Raw genomic sequence first — 25,659 nt, 5'->3', positions numbered from 1 at the left:
ACACTATTTTAAAAGACAGCATTACACAAACCTATCCTTAACATTACATCACTTCAGCTAACAAAACTAGGGAATGTTAGATTGGGTTTCATACACAGACTATGACAGGCAGTGAGAACATTCAGTGTGAGTCACAGCCCACAGAATAATTGGATTCCCCCGGCCTCTCTTCAAAAACTCATGGCAACATAACAAGATAGTGGAGCAGGACTTCAATTCATCATGGCAAATTATCTCAACTCATTAGAGCCCTTAGTAATTAGAGAAGCTGCCCAATTAAGTGAAAAAAACAACACCAGGAAACAAACACTAGCAGACTATCTCTCTCTCTCTCACCCTCTGTCCTGTTCTTTGTTTTGATAAAAACTGCTGCCATGACAACGGACATAGGTAAATACACAGGGGAGGGCAAGAACGTGGTTTTCATCTTTGTTTCGTTTCACCTCATACACACTCTTTTCCATTTCATTCAAGACAGGTCTTATAGAAATATATATAGTTTTTGTAGCCTTAAATAGTCATTTCCCCCCTAAAAGTTAAAGAAATAGTTCACACAAAAATGAAATTCTCTCATCATTTACTCACCCTCATGCCATCCCAGATGTGTGTGACTTTCTTTCTTCTGCTGAACACAAACAAAGAGTTTTAGAAGAATATTTTAGCTCTGTTGGTCCATACAATGCAAGTGCGTGGTGACCAGCACTTTGAATGTCCAAAAAGCAAATAAAGGCAGCATAAAAATAATCCATAAGACTCCATTGGTTAAATCCACGTTTCCAAAGCGATATGATAGGTGTGGGTGAGAAATAGCTCAATATGCAAGTCCTTTTTGTTTTTCTATAAATGTCCACTTTTACTTACACCATCTTCTTTTGCCAATTCACATCCTGCATATCGCCATCTACTGGGCAGGGAGGAGAATTTATAGTAAAAAAGGAATAATATATTGATCTGTTTCTCACCCACGCCTATCAAATGGCTTCTGAATATATGGATTTAACCACTGGAGTCATTTGGATTACTTTTATGCTGCCTTTATGGGTTTTTTGGGCTTTCAAAGTGCTGGTCACCATTCACTTGCATTATATGGACCTACAGAGCTGAGATATTTTTCTTATTTTAAATTATCAAGTGAATTAAATTGTATCTGTAGAGCGTTTTACACAATACATGTTCCAAAGAAGATTTTTTTCAGCCTTTTCTTTTACAAAAAGAACCCCCAAAATATCTGTACTCTTAAGCCACTTTTAAAATCTTCTACTTTTCATTGCACTTGATCTGCATTGCATATTTAAATTACTTTTAAATAACTGGTTTTAAAGTGTGTGTGTGTGTGTATGTATATATATATATATATATATATATATATATATATATATATATATATATATATATATATATATATATTGACATTTTGTTATGAATTATAATGGCATTCTTATGTTTGTGTGGCCTATCGGTATAGGATATGTCTAATAGGTACTGTATCTTCCTATCCAATTTACATTATCGTAAATCATATTGGATTTTGTTTTAAGTAATTGGATATTGCAATGTAATTCTGGATTATTCCAATAAGACCTATTTTTAAATACATGGGGGGATAAGTCAGAAGCCTTCAGCTGTTTGTGTGTGGTAATATCGTGTGCTATTTTTTCCCTCGTGAAAATCTGTTTCATTGTTGCGAGAGGATTTCGTAACAGATACTACAGAGAAAGAGAGCAGAGAAGAGAGGAGAAGCCCACAGCTGAAATGCTGGCGCTGTTCTCCCGGACTGACACACAGACAGCGCTCGCCATGCACACAGTTTCTCCTTTGAAAAGGGTTTCATTTTAAAAGTTTAATGCTATGAATCCTCCGTCCTGACAGCTTTTAGCATCACTCTGTGCCTCGGTAGAATGAAGGAGAAAATGAAGCGACACGGAGCAAGTGTGCTGTTGACACTGTGGATGATTTTAGAGGTGAGTCGCGCGGATACTGTCAAACAGCACTGTAAGCGCTTTTTCTTAGATATTTGATGCTGTACGCTAAGGATGAACTGCATTATTTCTGTTTTAATCAGTTAAAAGTTAGTCTATCCTTTATCAAGAGCCGCATTACGACGATACTGTATTTTATACATATATAATGTCGTACCATTAGGTGAGTCTTTGTCTCTCTGTCCGCTCCAGCAGATGGAGGAAATACTGTAAATATCATGTTGTGTTGTGTCAGTTCGAGTCGGGTCAGCTGTAAAGGCAATGCAGAAGTCAGATCCATTGTGTGTGGAGCTTTGCTAACTTTAGTATTTTGATTGTTTTACTCTCAGCTAAAGCTTTAATTTATATGCTTACTTATAACAAATATAGACAGAAAGCTTTTGAAATATGACATCAAATGTGTGTTAAAAGTGTTTGTTTTTGTCTCACTGTTTATGATTAATTTTTGTGTTTATCATACGATTGTTCACTGGATGATCGCAGGCCTTTTAGATAGTGCATGTTACTGTAAAATCTAGTGAAGTTACAGTATGAGTTGTTGCAGTGAAATTTTTATTTTTTATTTTTTTATGTTTTGTGCTCTCGGATACCTCCTATATTTCTAACAGAATAATGCAAATGCATTATGTATCATCATTTACTACCAATCCATGAGATCAAAAAAGAATCTACTAAGAATCCTCAAAAGATCAAATAAGATCTGGATCATCTGAAATGCCTACTTTTGTTTATTTATTTCAGAATTTCAGTTTGTCTATCGAATATTATTTTATTCTAAGATGATTTTGTTCAGTCCTTAGATGATTCATTAAGATTGGTTCCAAATTATGATAATCCTTTAAGAATTTTTGACCATTTTTGCAGGTTTGATCTGCTCTGATTTGCCTTTTATTCTAATGTTTGTTATATTGTAGTTTATCTATTAACTATTTTGTTATTGGCTGGCTATTTAATCTGCTTAATTAATTTTATGTTTCTAAATGACTTCCCAGCTTATGATATGTAAAACATTTTTATTTCAAAGGCATTTGCTAAACTAAAGCATTAAGCATCAGCTGACCCTCCTAATGTAATATACAGTCTGTGCAGATACTAATGATATTTCACCTGATCAGTGCCTCATCAAGATAGCATTATACTGCCCTGTCAGATGAGAGAGAGAGAGATACTTTTTCATAAGTGCTTAGATGGGGATAAATCAGTATGTCAGCTTATTTTCTCACAAATCTTTGTGCATTAAGTCAAATAAAATCAGACTGTGATCACAAAGCCTAAAGACACACACGCTCACACACATATGTACGCATCTTGTTTTTTTTTAAGCGTAATTGTGTGCTCTTTAGCGTATGTGTGAATGATTAAATAAAGTAGGATGCATCCAAACCTGTAGGAAGCTTGAATCTCCACATTCACTAGTGGAATTCCTGTTTCGTAGTATTGAAATTAGGGCTGCCGAAGTAATGGATTCATTTAGTAGGATTATTATGTGAAAAATTATACTCCTGACCCATATGTAAATTACGAATGTTCCTACCATCAGAGTAATTCAAGCTTGATGTACCAATTTAAAGTTTTTGTGAATCTGTGGCAGTAGGGGGCAGTCAGTGCAGGTCCAGTTGTACAGGAAACATGTCTCATCAAACCAGCCTTTCACAGATGACGTATGGACTGAGCACAACTGAATGCAGGATTCCCGAGACACATTTTTTAGGGTGTGTTCACACTTATAGTTCGATTCTCTTGGTCCTCTTGGTCCGGACCAAAAAATAAAATTATACATTTAGTTCTGGTTCACTTAGCGTTCACACTGGCATTTTTAACACCGAACCTAAAGATATAAAACAAAAGGCATCAGGAAAAAGTCACAACCTGATTGGACAGCTTTTATGACGTTTATTTTGTGACGGAACTTGCCAAACATCCAAAACAATGCTGGCTGCTGGGTGAAATGCGCTCGTTAGATTTATATATGTATATATGGTGGTATTTTTACCAGCTGAGAACAAACAAAGAGCTAATAAAACGTGTAAAGGAGTCAAAACAGTGCCAGGAATTCCTCTGTTGCACACACAAACGAAGATATGCTGCAAGGACAGCTGACGCCGGTTCCAACGCCTGTACCGAACTGTAATGGGCAACATAGCTCCTATGATGAGAAGAACCAGGTATGCTTGAGGTCAGTATTAAAGGCAAATTACTTCCTGTTATTGGTCCATATAGACGTCTTTGCTCCATGCTGCATTCATATATCAGTCGAACCGCACCAGAGTTCGTTTGGAAGTGGACCGAGACCCACTGTTCAGGTGGTCTCGGTCCGCTTGTTTTGTGCACACCAACGTTCGGATGGCTGCGTTCACACTTGTTCAAATGAACCGCACTAACAGAGCAATTGCACCAGAGTTTGTTTTAATCGAACCAAACCTGCCAAGTGTGAACACACCCTTAAAGTTTCAAAGGATGCGAGACGCTCCAAAAGCATCCGTTTGACGCATGAATACCTAGACCAACAATTAAAAATAACGCAGATGGAAGTAGACCAATGACGTTCAATTACATGAAAATAAAACTTACAATATTTTGACTTTTAAAGACACTTTTGTATCTTCTAAATGCTTTACTTGTCTGCTGCCAGGATATGTGTATACCATATGATGCAATGTATTTGAATTATCTGAATTATTATATTTATTTTATAAAATATGTATAATTATGTAATTATTATTAGGCTTGGGATCGATGTCGTTTTTACGCATCGATGAACGGAAGATTTTCCAGACGATTAACGATATATATTAACAGAATTTTTTTCAGATATAAATTGAGCTGCTCGTTGTACAATAGTCTTTGTCTTTCAAACATATTTCTCAACACAACTTTGGTAAAGTGGGAGTGGCAGAGTTAATTAAAGTGGGTCACGCATTGGATGTGTCTGGCGGACGACATGGCACATTATAAAATTTGAAACAATTATTTTCTATGAAGGTACGTACACACACCGCAGGCTCGCCATCTCCGAAGGCTGTTAAAAATTCGGCAGTGCCAGCCACAATACTCAGCTTGCACAGTTTTCCGTTAAATTCGATCTAAATCATTATGAAAGGACATAGAATATTTACTCTAGTCAATACTGGATGATATATTGTGTATAAGTATCTTTAAGAGCCTACACAATGTATTTTCAGTTACAAATATGTCTTTTTGTTGTTTGACAGTTTGAATGAAAGACCTATTCAATGCTACATACAGAGAAATTGCATAATAAACATTGTCATTTCTAATAGTTCAGTTTGCACAGTTACTTCAGTTTTATACACTAGCAAACTCATCAACGTCACTTTGTTATTTCTTGAAGAAGCACAAAAACCATAACTTTGGACTGCCATCAGCTCGTAATGCATGTGAGATATCTGTGCCTTGCCCATACTTCTGTACCAGCTTCAGTAAATGTTATGTTGCCCCCTTGTGGTCTCCCAAAGCTATTATGTCATACTACATTGAATGGAATGCAACTGACAGTAAATTGAAAGCACACAAATTAGGCTTGTAATTTAAATGTCGGCTGATGTTAATATATTGATGCCTCAAAAATATATTGCTAAAACAATGTGTCGATCAATAATTGATGTATTAATATTTGTGCTCGACCGATATATCGGTCGGCCGATATTAGCCTTTCACCGATATATCAGTATCGGCATATATGTTTACCGATATGTGCCGATATGAAAACTTTTTTTCAGAACATATAATGCAGAAAACAATGCTTTAGAATTGGTGTCATTACATAGTTTGTCCAGCAGAGCGCGCTCCAACTCCACTGTTTACAGAGCTGACTCAGAGGTGGCTCTGCAGACAGGGCAGAGCTGAGCTGTGTGTCTTCATGGTACGTTGCTAACTAGTTTGTGAAATACATACTGGAAAGTTAATAAACAATAACCCCATAATTTTCCCTTTTCAATATTACTAATATAACGTAAACCCTGTCCCTGACAACCATGTCACTCATGTCTGTTTGCTGTAAGCCAGCTATAGTTTGTCAGTGCAGTCAGTAATGTAGCAGATTGAAAGGTAAACATCAGAGCATCTTTTTGCAGCTCAGCAGACAACGGTGCGGTGGTGGATTTTGTCTGTTGAGTGTTGATTTCACACTATGTTATTACCTATTTGGTGAGACACAATGCTGGAAAGTAAATAAATAACTTCTGTCTTTTACTCTCCGTGACAATGAGCTTATAGCTAACTAGCTAATCACGTAGCTACTTTCAGTGTTGTCAGTTGAGTGGAAGCTAATGTGTAAATATGTATTCACCAAACTATTTTGTTCAGGATTCACAGTTTGGTACACCCTTCAACCGAACAATTCCAGTCATTGCATTTACAAAATGTAATATTTAAAAGTCTGGTTTTCCACCGTTGAAAGTTTCCCCTGAACTTGCACAGCAGAATACGGTGTAACACCGCTGCTGCTGTTTACCTTGACTCTGCAGTATTAATATAGTCAGCATTTGACTGATACTAAACAGTAATACTGATGTTTATTTAGCTATTTATTTTATTTTTATTTATTATTTATTTTAATGGTCGGCATTTGACTGATACTAAACAGTGCTGATGTTTATTTAGCTATTTATTTTATATTTATTTATTCTTTATTTTAATGGTCAACAATTGACTGATACTAAACATACAGTACTGATGTTTATTTAGCTATTTATTGTATTTTTATTTATTCTTTATTTTCTCAGTTCATTTCTAGAATTTGTTGACAATGTATAATAATAATGTCAAATATTCTTTGATAAAAATATTTAAGAAAAAAGCCTTCTGAGTACCTTTGCATAGTCATATCAGTGCAAAATCAGTGAAAATTCCACATAGAAAAAGTCTGTTTTCATTCCAGCTCTAAAATTAACTAAATTGGCCACCATATAGGTAATTGGTGAATTTTCCCTCTCTAAAATCGGTATCGGTCTCAAAAATCCCATATCGGTCGGGCTCTAATTCATATTTTATAACATCCCCAATTATTATATACTAAATTATCTTTATTTGAGGGACTTTCTCAGTAAATATTGTTATATACGATTAATTCCGATTAATCTGATTAATTAATCAGCACATCATGTAATTCATTTTTTATCTTTTGACAGCGCTTTTAAATATATGGCATATCTACCTGCTTGACTTACCTATATCTTTGTTCTCATTTAAGTATCCTACAGTACATGTGCTTCACTTAAGCCATGAATGCATCAGTTTGTGTAACTCAACTGTTATAGAGCATGGAACAATCAATGCCAAGGTCATACTAATAAAATGTATGCTTTGAATGCACTGTAAATTGCTTTGGATGAAAGTATCTGCCAAATGAATAAATGTATATCTGCTTCTTGGCAATTTGACTAGTGCTTAAGATTTTCCGCTAAAGTTTTTTGTCATTGTTGCCATTTCTAAAGAAAAAAACCCCATCTCTGGTGAGCCTTCAAGGAAAACTTTGAGTGTCTTAAAACCTGGGAATCTTATTTGTAGCTGCATAACTGTTGGGTCGAACAAGGTCTTGCCTTAAATCGGATATTTGTATTCCATAACCATGAGACATGATTGTGGAATTAAACTCTTCCCTGTGCACAGTGGAAAACGTTGGTCCATCTAATGATATCATATTGTCGTATTTGTTTGTGACAATTACACCCCAGTGTCAAGCTTCCTGTGTTGTGGTTTTGGCTCTATAGAGGAACCCTTGAACCATATTGATTTACGGCAGCTTTTTCTGTGACATTGAGAAAAGGCATTTGCTACTGACTGCGGGATCAGTCAGAAGTTGACAGAAAGCAGCAGGAACTTTGATTCAGCGGTGTGCATGTCTTGTAGCATTGATTCAGGGATTTGCTCACTTGGTCCTGTGAATCTATATTTAACAGAGACAACGGTATTAGCCTTATGCCCCTGGCTAATGCTTCGTTAACACCAGCTCTGTCCACGCAGATTACCCCTCTCACTCTCAAAATGTTGTGTCTTGAACAACAGCCAATGTTAAACAAGGGCTTATGCTAAAGGAGTATAGTATGGTGTAGGCCCTGAATGGTCCACTATCAATGTTTGCATTTGGATTGATGTGTATTGTGTAAGCACTGACCGTAACAAAGAAGGTCTGCAGGGAGCCATCAGAAATTGTACTCAGTAAACAACCATTAAACTTCAGTCAGGAAAGGATTAGATATGGGTTATGTTTAAAAGCATTGTTTATGTCCAGTGTCAGGTTTTATGTTTGTGTAAGGGATGATGTTATTGAAGGATGACGTTAATAGTGTGCAAAACTTTGTAGAGACATATAATGATTAGTCTGTGCTTATTTTTTTTTTAATGGAACCAGTTCTAAACAAGAACCCGTTCTCGGTTCCTAACCATACTTAAAATTTAAATAAAACTGCTTATACATTTTGCGCAATTGCTTTAAGAAAGTGCTTGTCATTTCTCTGTACAATATGCATCAGACCGTTAGTGAACCAACTCTGGGTCAATTGTAGGCATGGTGTCTGAGGCGGAGACTATGCTGTAATAGACACAAAGCCAATAGCAAAGTCCCATTGTTCTGTTAGTTGCTTCTAACCTCAACATTAACTGGAACCATTTCCACTTCATGCTTTAAGACAGCAGAGAGATTTAAGAAATTATTGGGGAGATGGAATTGGGACACAACACAAGCCGGAATCAAACCTAACTGCTAGGCCATTATCTCCTAAACCGGTAACCAAGATCCAGCATGCTCCCAATGGATAAACCTTCCTATTGGCCTCTTAAAAACAGTTACTGTTGTTTCTCTAGCTGTAAAGTAGCCAGCAAAGATTATGTCCCCACAAAAAGAGTCTGGGACAATTAGTGCATTTGCAATTCCTTGCATGTATTATGCCTTTATGCCAGCCCAGAGATCTGTAGCACAGTGAATGAAAAGCCTGGCATAAGTCCCTTTACTTGTAGTGACATTGTTTCTTTACACAAAATGCATGTCTCAAGCCCTGAGCGTTTGTATTAACTCAACAAACAGCAGATTGTAAAAATTATTCTGCTTCTTCCCACCAGATTTCCTTGGTGAGAAAGGCTTGAGATTTGATTGGATGTAGGCTTGGAAGTAGTATCATAATGTGTCCATGCAACAAGACTTGTGGGAAAAAGAAATCTTTTGGCAAGCAGCCATCTTAGTCATAGCTTGTTGACACCCTAAATTGCAACCTTTCAGATCTTGGACAGAACTGTATGCTAATTATGTGCTGTTTACAACAGCCTTTTTACCCTTTTTATACATAGTTGAATATTGTGTTGTATTTATCACAGTATCAGGCAGTTTTGTTCACACATTTATTTAGGCATTTGCATTTTGGTTGGGTGATTATTGGTGAATTAGTTACAGTGCAAGCCAAGTTCTACTGTGTAAGTGTAGGAAAATCTGTCTTAATGTATGAGCATGCATGAGGTGTCAAATATGAAAGTGAAGATTGCAGACTTTTCAGAATGATTTTTTTAGGTGGTTACAACTTTTAGCTACAAGTTTATATTCATTATATAGCATTACATCTACTGCAAGTTCACTATTCTAGCATAGCCAGACCGCAAAAGGTTTAGTTCAAACTGCAGCTTATTCTGGCCAAGAACTGTGCTTTTAGACAGGAAGAGACTGTATGGATGACATGTAAAGCAATCAGTCACAGATTGTATTGATTTCCATGCTGTTTAGGGACAGGTTTTCTGAGATACAGAAATCTGTAATGGAAAAAAATCATTTAAATAATGGTGTGGCAGTCTCTAAACGATTATACAGAAAACACGAAGAACATTTTTGGAAAATGTGTACAATATCACTATAAAAAATAAGGATGGATTATTTCACTGACATAACTAAGTACAGACTGTGAATTTGACAAAAGTATGTCGAAAGTTCAGCTCTGTGCACCGAAATTCGAAACACTGCTCCCAGTGGCCAAAGCTGGAAGTGTTTTTGACTCTTTTACAGGTGAAATGTCCACAGGGTGTCACCAAAAGCTATTTGTAGTTTTAGTTGTAAATTATGTAATACAGTCAACATTTTGTTGCAAACCCAGTAGTGTAGTCTAGGGCATACGCAGCCATATGCCGTATGCCCACCTATCTTTCTTAAGATTTTGCGTATGCCCACCTGAAATAAGTGATGATACGTATGGCCGCCAGAACAACAAATAGGCTTTGACCCGGATCTTTTTCAATCTACTAACGCAATGCTGCAGCACTGTTGAGTGAATTGTGTTTATTATTAGTATTATTTTAAAAATGTATACAGACACTCTCTCTAAACGTGCAAGGAGCTGCGGGAGGCGGGAGCGCAACCGATGGCATGGGCAAGACAGACAGTCAGACTAAGCTAATTCACCAATCAGAATGATCATTTCAGACGCGATTGGATATTTGCTAACCAATTATATTTTCCATTTCAGTAAGGGGCGGGACATTTCCAGCATCTAATGCTGATGCGCAATCATTCCTGGAGTAACCATAATTGTTGCTGTAAATGTATTTCCCTGCTAAACGTAAATGTATGTAGATACATTTAAATGTAATTTATACAATTCAGCACCACTGCTAGTTTTGGTTGCTCTCTGCAGATGCTGGACAACTGTGTCCCCCTTTTTTTTTGCCTTTTACTTTTGTCGGTAGTGCCTTTTTCTTGTGATATCAAATCATTTCAATTAATATTTCGAAGTAGGAGAACAATTTCACTATACACAGAAAAGCACATAATAGTACATAAATAAAACAGATAACCATTCATTTTTATGTAGGCTACATATGGTAATACAAGATAAAGTGTTAACATGAACGAATAACATGTAACGTGAATAAATGTAAATATATGAATTTTAGAGACCGGGCGCATTTGTGTGTGTGTGTGTGTGTGTGTGTGTGCGTGTGTGTGTGTGTGTGTGTGAATTCACAGTATGCCTACCTCTTCAGACACTACTAGGCCTCTGTGCAAACCCCATCCTAAACCTAAGCATCAGTGGAGGAAAAATGTAATTTTAGCCAAAATGCAGCCTTTGAATTATGCTCCCTTCACTCTAAAAAATACTGGGTTAAACATAACCCAAACTGGGTTGCTTTTAGCCCAGCCACTGTTTAAATATGGGACAGAACACACGTTGGGCTAAACTAATCCAGTAAGTTGGGTTGTTCATTTTAACCCAGCAAATGGGTTATTTATTCAACACAAATGCTGGTTCATTTTTACAGGAATGCAGGGTTAATTTGATCTCACAAGTGGATTATTATGTTCAGATTGTTTTATCCTTAAAAAATATTGTAAAATAAACCCCACCATAAACAAATGTGCAAACATGGTAGTGCCTTTATTATTAGATAAATATAAATCCATGCAATAAGTACATTTAAACTATTTTACAAACATTTTAATAAACAGCATGTAGAACAATAAAGTAACATTTATAATTAATGTTAAATGCACTAGGCATTTAAAAAAATAAATAAATGAAACACCCATTCTATTATTAAAAGTATAGTTCATCCAAAAATTTAAAATCTGTCATTTACTTACCCTCATCCCAGATGTGTATGCCTTTTTTCTGCTTCTAAAATTATTTGGCTTTGTTCAGAATATCTCAGCTCTGTTTGGTCCATTCTATGCAAGTGAATAGTGGCCAAAAGTTTGAAGCTCCAAAAAGTACATAAGGGCAGCATGAAAGTAATCCATTTGACTCCAGTGGTTTAATCCGTCTTCAAAAGTGATATGGTAGGTGTGGGTGAGAAACAGATCAATATTTAAGTCCTTTCTTAATCTAAATCTCCACTTTCACATCTGAAAGAAAAACTAAACAGGTGCTACGTGTGTCTTTTAGATGTGAAAGTGAAGATTTATTGTAAAAAAAAAAAAAAGAGGACTTAAATATTTATCTGCTTCTCACTTTTTCTCACTTTCACAGTCATTTAACCACCGAAGTCATATGAATTACTTTTGTGCTGCATTTATGTGCGGTTTGGAGCTTCAAAGTTTTTGTCACCATTCAGTTGTATTGTATGAACCTACAGAGCTGAGATATTCTTCTAAATATTTGTGTTCAGCAGAAGAAAGAATGTCATCCACATCTGGGATGGCATGAGGGTGAGTAAATTATGAGAATTTTCATTTTGGGTGAACTATCTCTTTAAATGTTACTTATAATTCTAGTGTCTATAACTAAAAAAATATTTATGTAAGGAATTAATTAAATCCATAAAACTAGTTAAATTAAAATAAGAATTAAAAATGATTTACGTGCAGGCCTGTTTTGCTGAGTGGGGAATGTGGGGGAATAAGGCCTTTACATCTAAGCCTGCTTGAGGTACTCCACCCTAATTGTTCCAGCCTACAAAAAGACAATGAGAAAGAAAAGCAAAAAGGTTAAAGATATCAACCCATAATGTTAGCAATCCAACAGTCATCAGAATACTGGAAGCATGGTTAATAAATGTAAACATTTCTATGCAATAACTGGTCGAAGTTTGCACCAGTTTGTGATTTTTCAAGTGTTTGCCTTTGATGGTTTTAAAGTACAAAGAAAAATTCAGACTTTGATTCGATATTCGATGGCTCATAATTTATTTATAAATGAATAGTTACCTTATTTGTTTCCCTGACTTTTTTCTACTCTAAACTCAAATACATTTTCAATGTTTACCGTGCACGCCAACGTTTTCATGTGTTTGACGAAGCCCCACATGACGCTTGCATAGAGCGGTGTGTTGAAGCCCTGAAGCCCGTGACACGAGAGTTGTGAAACGGCCTTCGTATCAGCGATGCACCGCTCACATCTGGTGTAGACAAGGTGATACAGGGTATGAACTAAATTAATCATGTAGGTGATATATTTTGGATTCAGAACGGCAAATTTGGGCAAAAGGAGACGTTTGCATTACTAAAAAAATCTGAAAAAGTAAATAAATCTATTCAGCATCCAGAGGGCATTACAGACTAGCAAAGCCAAAGCTCACGAAACTAGTGTGACATCTAATAACAGTTGATGTCATATGAGCTGTCCAGTTCTAATTATGGAATGGTATCTTTGCATTTTCTAGTGTACAGTAATGATATTATATATAAAAACACTGAAACAAACTGAATTTCACAGAATAAATCCTACAATTTGTCCGCGCTGAAAACCGCTCACTCCTGAAAACGACCCAAAAAGCCAGCGTCAGGTAACTAATCAGCTGGGTTGTTCTGATGCCACTGCTGGGTTGTCACATTGGGGTTGGGGGAGGGATGTATAGTTCCAACTGTCAGTGAAAATGACCCAGCCACTAACCCAGCGGCTGGTTACACAAAACTACCCAACAGAGAGAAAATAATCCAATAAAATGACTCAACAGGCCCAACCCAGCGTTTGGGTTGAAAAAATAACCCAGCATTTTTTTAGTGTATTGTTTATGTGAAAATTAATATTTCCTGGTTTCTATGGCACCAGAACCTGTGCAGCGAAGGTTGTTTACACACCACACTATCAGTAGCAACACAGGGAATGGTTAACACATTGGAAATTATGCTAGAAATGTTTGATGGGGGATATCGCTTGGCTGTAATTCGGCAGAATATGGGTTCGATTTTAGGGTGTGAACATGAACATTCGGTAGTACCATGTTGATTTCCCATGTGATCATGTTACTAAGAAATCAAAGCAGAATGAAAAGTTCTGCTTGTGGATATCCAGTTTTCTGGGTACTTAGTGCCTCAAACAAAACATTCAAAGATTTGATGTAAAACTTTGGTAAAAAAAGTGCTTGTTGTTTCAGTATCTTGTAAACACAACTTTGTTTTCTGGTGGACTGATATAGTAAGGTTGCTTTCACACATGGTTCGATTCCTTGGACTGAACCCAAGTTCATTTCCCCCCTGCCCCCACTAGCCTCTGTTCACATCATATTATTTTGGTCCGAACTGTGTTTCGATTGTATCATCAAGCAGCAGCTGTTTACCACTGTAACTAGGTAACAATTCGAGAAGATGTCAGATTCACTGTGTTAAGTAAATTGTTAAAGTTTGTCTCTTTGGATTTACCACCAAAACTTGCCCTGCACAGAACGACACTTGTGTTTGTCTGCCACGAATGCATTAAATGCGCAACGATGTGATAAATGCTAGCGTTTGTCAGCCACTAGCCCGTGGATCTGTTGCAAGAGATGTGAAGAATGTGAGCTGCTCTCTGATGGCGATTTATTTGAAGACAACCAAGTATGAGAAATGCACAAGCGGTTAATTTCCGTGATTTGGTACGATTGTGTTCATATCAGCAGTGAACCGTATCCATGTTTACATGAACCGTACTCCAGACCACCTTTTCAAGCAGACTCAGGTGTCCTTCGTGGGAAAGCAGCGCTCACATCATCCAAACAAACCAAACTTTGACATCATTCGAACATCATTCTGGTGCGCACCAGAAGTGCCAGTGTGAAAGCACCCTAAAAAAACCTGTGTGCCTTTCTCTCAGAAGTTGTGTTAAGCCAGCTGTAACAAAGGTCTGTAGTTGGGCAAACAAAAGAAGAAGCGGGAGTTGGCTTCAGCGAACCACGTGAATTTATTTACACACTCTGGATGCAACTCAAACTAAAACTGCTGCTTTTTCCGCCAGACAGTGATGCTTCCACAATACACAAACTGCACTCAGGTTTAGCTCTACTTATCTCTCTCTCTCTGTGCACCGGGCCATTTTTATCTCCCCCGTCTCTCACTGCAAACACAGAAACAGTAATTACCAGCAAATTCATCTCAGGTGAACGTCCATCCCACTTCCTCTCTCCCCAGATGGGCGATTATTCTGAAGAGTGCCTCGGCAACACTACGTGCTGAGATGTTGCGCAACGGCACTGCTTCCGGGTATTGTGTTGCGTAGTCCACCAGAACTAGTACAAAGTGGTGCCACAACCACATATTATGCTTTTCACCCCGAAATAGAATGGTGACTGTCACTACAGGATAATCGTAAATATCCCCGTGCACACACCTCACCCTCACCTGATTATTTGCATACCATGCCGCATTTTGAACCAAGCATTGATGAATGGAGGTTTTGTTACAACCTGAATCCACCAAGGCTTGGTATGCCCCCCCCCCCAAATACTCACAGGTACTTTGTATGTCCCTGCTTGATCGGGGCGGCCTGTGGAGTGTCAACGCCTGGATCAATGCCTACACTTCCATCACCAGTCACTGGTCTCAGACATGTCCCGGTTCCCCACAACTCCAGCAGACTGGCCCAAACCATACGCCCACACCAGTGGTAGTGGCTTCCCCCACCTGAGAGGAAGAGTGGGAAGAGCCAGGAGAGAGAGAGACAGGGGTTATTGGCGTGTTAGGAAACCCCAGAGGCCGGGAAACCGGTCTCGGAGCAATGTTCCCCCATTTCCGGGGGAACGGGACAGGTCAGAAGGAAGGAGGGGAGAGAGAGGGGGTGAGGGAGGGGGAGGGACCACAGAGAGAGAGAGAGTGGGGCGCACTGACCCCGGATACGCTGCTAGATGGTCTTCCGCCAGCTGCACTGCTTCATCCAGCGATGCCGGTCGGTGGCACTGGACCCACTCTGCTGTCCCCTTCAGCAGTCTGGAGACGAACTGCTCCAGCACCATGAGATTGATGACATCACCAATGTTGCTGTCTTTCTCAGCCAGCACCCACCGCCGGCAGGCGTCACAAGGCTGTTGAGCAAAGGCAAACAGGCAGCTGACTTCACTCAGTGTCAGGGATCGGAACTCTTCTGGACTGCGGCCGAACTGCTGCAGGATAGCTTTCTTCTATACAGGGTATTCCAGGAGGTTGGCAAACGGAAGTTGTTAGGCCGTAAGCTGGGCCTCCTCGATCAGCAGCAGTAGGAGATGGACTGCCCATTGCGCCTGCGGCCATTTCATGTTCAATGAGCTCCAGAAATGCCTCCAGATCATCTTGCACCACCATCTTGCAAGCATTACATGGGCAGTCGCTGCTGCTGGGGTCGCGGTGGTTGCCCCCTCTTGGGGTATCAAGCTCTGCAAAGCCTGTCGGTCCTCCTCTTGGCCTTGAAGGAGCATCTCAAAATGCTGTTGTTGTTCCACTCGTAGATCCACTCCACCTGGTGTTGGGCCTGGTGGATGCTGGTGAGGGAATGGAAGACTTCCTCCAGCAGCGATGACGACTCCATAGCAGCGTATCCTTCCTCCTTCCCAGGTTTCGGCACCAGTGTAACAAAGGTTTGTAGTTGGGCAAACAAATGAGGAAGCATGAGTCGGCTTCAGTGAACCACGTGAATTTATTACACACTCTGGATGCAACTCAAACAAAAACAACGCTTTTCAGCGGCCAACATAAAACTGCTGCTTTTCAGCCAGACAATGAAGCTTCCACAATACACACTGCACTCAGGTTCAGCTCTCCCTCTCTCTCTGTCTGTGCACCAGGCCGTTTTTATCTCCCCCATCTCTCACTGTAAACACAGAAACAGTAATTGCCAGCAAATTCATCTCAGGTGAACCTCTTTCCCGCTTCCTCTCTACCCAGACGGCCGCTCGACCACACCCTCACTTCCAAACCAGCCAATCAGATTAGAGTTTACTAGATTGAGAAGGTGTTTCCCAGTTTTGTGTACAATTTGCATCAGCCTGTCAGTTAACATACTTTATTCTGAGACTACAAGTTCACTGCGAACAAATTTTGTTTTTTAGTGAACATCTAATGTTGCAACACCCCACAATAGCCTAAGAGCAAATTACACGGCACAAATGAAAGGTCTCGACTGACAGTGTGGGTTAATTGCCCATCTGCGACCTTTCTCTCACTGTCAGATCTCTCTCACTTCTTCTGTTCCCAGATAGAGTGACAGGGGAAATGTTTGGTTTCTGGATAATTCCACCCACACACAATGAGCCTTCCAACAAATGAAGCCATTCCTCTGATTGTTAGATATTTTGTCTGCCCTGAAACTGAGAGTCTGCCTTGATTCACTCAGGCAAAAAAACTTACAGTTTTGTAAAATAAACTTATTTGGACACTTGTATTTGATTTAGGAAAACTGTTCACGCAGTATTTCCAACATAATCTTTAAGTCGTCCCTTAAGTAGTCTCAGTCTCAGATGGAATGCCCATGGACTGTCCACAATCCGTTCACTGAGCGTCTAATGCAGGGGTCGGCAACCTTTTTTACATGGAGTTCCATTTTTTATTTTTTTTTCCTGGTCAATGGATGAAAACACCCCCCTCCAAAAAAAAAAAAAAAAAAACATGCGCATGTTTGAGTCCACTTGTGAAAATGTTTCTATTTTGCATTTTTCAAATGTATTTTTCATTACAAATGATATTATCAGCATAACAGTTTAAGTGAAAAATTTATGCAAAACACCATGATTATGATATAATCATGATCCTGCATGTGAATTTTCACAGAACATCTTAAGACAGTGCTTTAATGAAGAAAACCTGTGCTTTTGTACAAAATGAGTTAACACTGTTAATGTCACAAATTTGCTTATTTGATCACTGATCACAAAATTGTGTGGATTCTTAAATATTTCTTATATTAGGTCATTGTAATCATGTAATCACTAGTACATAAGCAACAGCGAGAGGAGCAGGCTATTTTATTTATATGAAGTTTTTCGCACCTGCATTACAATCTACATCTTGATGTAATCCTTCCTCATGATCACGCAGCATGTTTTCACCAGCTGAATGGGAGACTAAACACTATTAAAGTGAGACGAGACTCACGCTGTGTGTGCAAGCAAATTGTGCATCACAAGTCGATCAACTATTTAGCCCTTTTCGGTGAATCGCACCTGCAAAATCTTAAAACGTTATTTCCAGGTTTAATTTATATTTTGAATAGACACGATGTGGGTTTATGTATTCTCTTTTAATCGTTTCATGTCATTTTGAGTGTGACCATGGTTAAGGAGGGTGTACCTGTATGCAGGGTTGGAAACCTCAAGGATTAATAGTGGTGTTTTCCTTATTACATGACGTGTTGTTCTAAAAGCAAAAAGAGTCAAATGAAACACTGAATGTAGGCTGTCATCCGCTCAGCCTGACCAAAGCAAAGTGAGCGCGTTTACTCGCGCGATTAACCGAAAGTAAAGCGCTGCAGGTGTCCTGAAAATATATGCTACCTATCAGGATGTGCTACCAACGCTATATTCGCATAGTTTTCGGTTTGGGGTTAGGGTTTGGGGTAGGGTTAGGGCTTAGTACAGCCTCACCCCATATCACACTATCTGATAGTTATGCTGGTAGCACATCTTAATAGGTATTATCTGCCTGACAAGATGTGCTACCTGGGTTTTTAACACATTTCATTCTGTTGTAGTACATACCGACAGGTTCTCCCGTGCCTCCCGACAAGTGCTACCCATGTTTTAACTTTACATATCACCGTTTTTACTGCTGGTAGCACATTCTGAGCAGGTAGCACAGATTGTCAGAACACCGGTTCGTAATGTGCGACTGGCTTGCATGCACTGCAATGAGTCTGTTGGGTATACTGCGGTCTTGTCACATGTTAACTTTTTGTTTAGCCTCCCATTCATCTCATAAAAACATGCTGCGTGGTCATGAGGAAGGATTACATCAATATGTAGATTAGAATGGGAACAGGTGTGGAATATATATAAATAAAATAGTCTACTCCTCTTTCGCCATTGCTGGCGTGCCAGTGATTACCCCTCTGTGTGCCAGCATTGTTCCATAGGTTGCTGACCCCTGGTCTAATGTATATTGCACAGAGAAATGGCAAGCACATACTTGATTTGGCAAGCTCTAATTGGCTGGATTTACGCAATTTACAGGGGAAGTTTTTATCAGTCTGCCTAGAAATACATTTGTTTACAACCCTGCTAAAAAGACTGGATTAATAAGCATGCCATTCCCATGCTGGTCTAAGCTGGATTGTGCTCATTATGTGCTGGTCTATCTGGTGAAAAAGCATTGCCATGCTTTTCAAAAGCAAAACCTAGCTGGTGAAGGTGGTTGACCAGCGTGGTCTTTCTGGTGAAGCTTGTTAAGCTAGTTAATAAGCCTGGTGGGGACTCCAGTACACTAGCATCCCATGCTGGGGGAAAACCAATGCTAGTCTTTTAGCAGTGAAAGTACCAAGCAACTGAAATGAGTGCTTCTGAGGATAAACTAATTACTGGATTTGCCAAAGTTTCTGAAGTTTGTTGCATCAAATCTTTGAATGAAGAAAATTGTTTTGTCTAAGGCATTTAGGAGCAAGTACACTAGATATCCACAACTGATTTCTACACTTGATTTCTGTTTCTTGTGAAACTGTTCCCAGTGACTGCTGTGCCATTATTTAAGTATATATTTTTCCACACTGGCTATTTTTGTGATTTCATGTTTATCAGCTCCTAAACGGCACATTACAACTAAACATTACATGTTGGCCAGATATTTACTCTGTCTATATGGGTGGTTGTCTATTATAAGCTGCAAAGTGGGCCAGATTTCATGCCAATAGTCTGGCTCTGCAAGACTATTTGATTGCTTTTCTAATATAATCTTCAGCAGCCTGTATTGCCACCTTAAGCAGCATTGAGATCATATCAGTGGTATCAAAGCGGGACAAAAAAGCTGGGTACTCTATAAATTATTCCCCTACAGAAACAGCAGATTTTCATGTTGTGGATTTGCTTGCGACTCTTGTTTTGTAACTAGAATGCTTCTGCTGCAAATAGCAAAACCTGCTTTTATAAAAGCATGATTATAGATTTTAGTTAAACATGTATTTATATTATTCTAATTAATTTAGCTCCTTCTGAAGACCTATAAGTAGAAATAGAATTGTTAGATTTCTGTGTTGGCTGTTTATAAAATCCCAAGGCATCAAATAGCATTCGTCATGCACATTTTTTTATTTAAAGCATGTAAGTGTAGGGCTTTACTGGTTGTTTAGATCAGTGTTACTATCAGAAATAATTAATAATTATTTCTGTAGTTATTAATTAATATTTAAATTAATCAATTGAATCTAACTCATTAAAACCTCATATGGGGCTCCAGTAAATGTAGTGTGCTACGTTTAGGAGCAAGTTTGGTTATTAGCAATAATTAATAATTATCAAATATAATTATTAATTATTAAAATCAATAGAACATTGATGAGAATCAATGTTAGCTTTTTTAAATCCTTTAAATCAACAATTATCAAAGATAATCGTTAATTGTTAACATCGATGAAACATTAATTAAAATTAACACTAGCTTATTGATCATTCAAATTCAATCATCAAAGATAATTATCAATTATCAAAAATCAACAGAATATTAATAAGGATTAACATTGACGGGGAACCACCCTGGAATCAGGGACTAATAACCAAATAGTAAAACAGTCTCAATATTAGATTGTTTTCTTAGGAAAATCGACATCCGAAGAATATCGATTTTCCAGAAAAAACAATGAATGAAGGTTTGAATCCGAGTACTGACATCCCGTCAGCATGACACAGGCGTATGCAAAACAAACCAAAACACTTCTCTTTGTAATATAAACGAAGTTTATTTATGCAGTAATATCAATTAATAATTAATACAATGCAGTCAATAAACTTCCGACTTACAACTACAAACTAAACAGTGATATGATTAGATATGGAAATCAAAATAATCCTATAACACATGAGGGTGTGTGTGACAGTGTGTGTGTGTCAGTGTGTGTGTGTGTGTGTGTAAGGAGGGACGTGCACAAAATGGCGGACGTGACTCTCATGGAGAGTATGTCACGCGAGACTTCCGGCCAGGGAATATGACCGCGAATGGAGGCGGAGATGGCGTCCACCAGTTACCGCGTGTATCCGCTTGTACGATAGCTTAGGGACAAAGCTGGGCTTTAGCATTTAAGCTATCTATGAGCCAAAAATGTGTGCCAGAATGTTTGTGAGATAGAGAGAAGTGACAGCCCTAAAGCCGATTTCGCGATCGTGGGAGAGAAAGCAACTGTTAGTTCATCGCTCAGAGACGCGGTGGACGGCTCGTAAACAGTCCCACGTACTTTGACTCTTTAATGGATGAACTCAGTTTACCTGTTTCACCCGCCATGGCGAAATTGCACAACAGTCCAATTTGGTTGGACCACAACACAGCAAAACAAAATCGTGATGATTAATACCCTGAGTATTAATAATGAGCAGACATGGCGGTCCGTAAACTGTACAAGCAAAAAACCTTGAAACACAAGAATAGCACACTATAATATTCTATCTCTGCCCAGACGTAAACCTCTTACTTGAATCGCATGAGGACACAGGTAGAATGTGTCTTCCTCCGTCCTTTAACTCTGACCCAGTTCCTTGAGGCTCGGGTGATGACGGGAGGCCGTTTCCTTGCTCTGTCGGCGGGCGGTATGGCTGTTGATTCTCGGCAGGCTGGCGGAGAACTCAGAAATGTCAACTTGATTGAAGATGGAAGAGAAATCTTTAATCTCTTCACTTCTGTAGGCAAACGGATGAAGATGCGAATTGCTTGGCGGTCTCCTTCGGATCCGTTAGAGTGTTCGGTTGAACACAGAGTAATCTCAACTTGTCCAGCGAGTTGGAGATTGTATGGCCACAGTTTCAAGTCGGATGTTACTTCCTTGTGCCACGAGGTTGCACATGAGAGCAGCATTAAACTGTGTCCACACACTGCAAGCAAAGTTGGGTATTTCAACTACTGATGATGTCATGTTTGAGGGACGTTCTGTTGTGTGCCTCATCCAATAGGAGTTGAGAGTTTGATCCTTTAGTGAGCAAGGCTTCATGGGATTTGTAGTCTTTTTTGGACTCCCTTTGTTTGATTTTGGCGCGATTTTTATCAGTATAATTTACGACTTGGAATGTGGGGGCTTGAGTTAGGTTTTTACGACTGTGTTAGGCCTGCCTTTGTCTTCTATCTGAATACATGAGGCCCAACATAAGTAGCACGGTTTGGTTGTCTAATGAATATTCATCCCTGGTCCGGAATTTCTTAGCAAACACTCAAGTGGATAGCAGAGTTTTAAGCAGCACTGTAAACAGTCGAGAAAGGTTGACTCTTCTGTTTTTCATAGTATAAGTCATTTACATCATGCATAGATGCAAACTCTTGTGATTGAAAATTGCATTGTTTAGTCTTTTTGACATTTGTTTACTTTTCTTAGTCTGCTATGATCAGTGACGAAAGATACTCAGAACTGTATTTTTTTTTTTTTTTACAATATTTATGTTGGCTTGACAAACATACTGTTATTTTACAGACATTGTTTAGGGTTTTTCTAAAATCAAAATCAAAATTGTCAATTGTAACGCCTCCTACATCCACCAATCCATCTATGAATCCATCCATCCATCCATCCATCTAGATGTGACAGTCTGTCTGACTGTCTATTAGACGGTCTGTCTTACTTTCTAGCTAACTGGCTGTTTGTCTTATTGTAATGTATTTATAACCATCAAACTTGTAAAATTAGTTTAAACTTTCAGACATACCTTTGCCAAGCCAACATCAAAGTAACTTTACCTATCTAGTTAAAATGACTGTAGATAGATACCTTTTCCAGTGCAACTAGCGCTCATGATGCTCTCAAGACCTCCGGTCCAACATGGCAAATGAACCCCTTTTTTACACTTTTATTCATTAAAATATTGAAAATAATGAAAAGAGTGATTGTTAAAGGTTCTTGTTACTCTTCTGAAATGAGGAAGCGGGCACCAATGAATTTGCTCCTTCTCTCGTCTTTTATTAAAGCACTTTTCAGTGTTCCACAAAAATGTCAACATAAATCACTACACACTCACATGTGTCACTCTCATCCTCTGTGGCTCTCATCTTCCCATTTATCTCTCTGTTGCCTCTCACTGCAGCACAGAACAGCTGTTAGTAAATTACCCACAGGTGTAACTCCTTACCGCTCTCGTCTCTCGGTCTCACTCTCCATTCACAAATCAGCCCACTACTCCCCCCCCCACCCCATTTCTAGAGAGGAAGTCTGTGACAGCCATCTGTGCCCCCGGTCTGTGGACCACTTCAAACTTAAACGAACCAGATACCATGGGCAATCCATCCTTCATGCGATGGAACTGAAGTAAAGATCGGCCACTTGATGGCGAGACATTCCTTAACAATGGAGCTTCCGGCTAATGTACAGCACCGGACACTCCTCACTCTCGACCACTGGCGGCACTGGCCCAGATCTGGTGCTCCCTTTTAGTAAGAACAGTCAGCGTGCTAGTGACAGTCAAATAGTTAGACACAAACCTACAGTAATTGCCAACCAGCCCCAGGAACAGCCTCACCTCATTTTTGGTTTTAGGTCTTGGGCAAGTCACAATCGCTGTGGTCTTATCAATTTGTTGACGCACCTGCCCATGACCCAAATGGAAGCCCAGATACCGTACTTCCACCCGCCCAATTGCACACTTCTTTGGAATTGCAGTGAGTCCCGCCCACCGCAGCGATCTCAGGATAGCCCATGTGCCACTGCCAATCATTACTGTAAATGATGATGTCATCCAGATAGGCAGCAGCATACACAGCGTGTGGGTGGAGGATTCTGTCCATGAGCCGCTGAAACATAGCTGGGGCCCCAAACAAACTGAAAGGGTCACAAATTGGTGTAATCCAAAAGGAGTGTAAAATGCCGTTCACATGGGAGTCAAGGGAATCTGCCAATATCCCTTTGTCACATCCAGTGTCAAATAAAATTGAGACGCACCTAACCAATCTAGCAGTTTGTCAATATGAGGCATCGGATATGCATCAAATTTAGACACTTTCCGAAAGTCAACACAGAACCGAACCGACCCATCGGCCTTAGACACTAGAACCACTGGGCTGGACCAGTCACTGTTGGATTCCTCCATTACTCCCATATTGAGCATGGCCTTAATTTCTTCCCGTACCACTTGTTTCTTGTGTTTGGGCAACCTATAGGGGCGAGTACATACTACTACCCCTGGGGTTGTCTCAGTGTGGTGTTCTATGAGATTTGTACAAACAGGGAGGGGGGAAAACACATTGGAAAATTCAGCCTGCAACTTGGCAACCTCCATGACTTGAGACGGAGAGAGGTGGTCTCCACACGGGACCAGGGTGATTTGATTGGCTATTTTACTATTCACCTCCTGCCCCATCTCCTCCATCTCTGGAACAACCATCGGCAATGACACGGGCGACATGGGTGGGTCCAATGTTTCAGGAAATTAAGGTGGTATATCTGCTGCACTCCACCCCTGTCCGTTCGTATTACCTCATAGTCGACATCACGACCCGCCGTGTTACCTCAAAGGGTCCTTGCCACTTTGCAAGAAATTTAGAGCTCGATGTGGGTAATAGATTACCTTATCTCCCGTGTCAATTCGTGAAACCTAGCACCCCTGTTGTACATGGGATTGACGTACTTGAGCCTGGAGCAAATTCTCCTGTGTTACTAGTACCAGTGTGTGGAGTTTTGCTCTCAGGTCAAGAATGTACTGGATTTTGTTTTTGCTCTCTGAAGGTCCCTTCTCCCAATTTTCCCTCAAGACGTCTAAGACACCGCAAGGCCTGCGGCCGTACATTAATTAAAAAGGGGAAAACCCTGTGGAGGCTTGCAGGACCTCTCGTACTGCGAACAATAGGGGTTCGAGCCATTTATCCCAATTTCTCATATCCTCATGAATGAACTTAAAAATCATGTTTTTAAGAGTCTGATTAAATTGCTTGACCAGGCCATCCGTCTAGGGATGGTAAATACTGGTGCAAATAGATTTAATTCCCAATAATTTGTACAGTTTGCAAAGTGTACGTGACATAAACGTAGTGCCTTGGTCAGTTAAGATCTCTTTCGGGATCCCAACTCGGGAGATAGTTTTAAAGAGTACCTCCACAACACTGCATGCTGAAATTTTGTATAGGGACACTGCTTCAGGGTATCGCGTTGCATAATTCACCAAGATTAGCACAAAGCAATGCCCCTGTGCCATCCATACTAATGGCCCGACGAGGTCCATGCCAATTCTTTCGAAGGGGACCTCGATCAACTGATCAACTGAACGCAATGACGCTTTTGGAGTGGCAGGTGAATTCACCAACTGACATTTGCGACATGCAGCACACCACCTGCGTACATCCCCGTGAATGCCTGGCCAATAAAAATGGGCCATGAGACAGTTCAGTGTATTATCTTGCCCTAAATGCCCCACCATCAGATTATAATGAGCCACCTGGAAGACCATATCCCGGCGGCTTTTCAGAATTAACAACTGGGTTGTATCTGTTTTTGATTGAGTGTCCTGCGTCACTCGACACAACCTATCTTTAATAATTGAAAAGTAGGGATAGGAAAGTGCAACACTGGGCTGAAGCTTTTGACCATCAATTACTCTCACTTGGTCAAAGAGACTAGTCTCTTGTCTGCTCCAGTGGAAAATCCCCCATGGCGGGTCTACCTGACATTGAGCTGATGTCAACGGCTCAGGCAACGCCTCCTCAGCCAGTGCTGTACAAATCCCATACTGGATTAACCTATTGCAGGACCCATCCGCACACATTTCCCTTAATAATGACTGAAATGCTGGCCAATTCAGCGGATGGGTGAGGCGGGACTAACTGCCGCCTCTATTCTATGTTTTTGTCCCTGGAATTGAACAATAACAGGCACTAAAGGGTATTTGTGTATATCACCATGCTCACACCTCAACTTCA

The 25,659-nt window shown here is 39.6% G+C and overlaps 1 protein-coding gene across 1 annotated transcript in view; it reads left to right on the top strand.

The window, feature by feature from the left end:
* Nucleotides 1-1,720: 1,720 nt before the first annotated feature.
* Nucleotides 1,721-25,659, top strand: part of vopp1b (VOPP1 WW domain binding protein b) — an 84,070-nt gene continuing 60,131 nt past the window's right edge. The window contains exon 1 of the mRNA XM_051682339.1: nucleotides 1,721-1,961. Coding sequence (XP_051538299.1) covers nucleotides 1,899-1,961 — 63 coding nt within the window. The 5' untranslated portion in view covers nucleotides 1,721-1,898. The remainder of the gene's footprint in view (nucleotides 1,962-25,659) is intronic.

The sequence above is a fragment of the Myxocyprinus asiaticus genome, chromosome 41 (assembly GCF_019703515.2).
Source record: "Myxocyprinus asiaticus isolate MX2 ecotype Aquarium Trade chromosome 41, UBuf_Myxa_2, whole genome shotgun sequence".
NCBI lineage: Eukaryota > Metazoa > Chordata > Actinopteri > Cypriniformes > Catostomidae > Myxocyprinus > Myxocyprinus asiaticus.
Note: the sequence above shows the minus strand (reverse complement) of the source record. Positions and strands in the feature narration are given on the sequence as shown.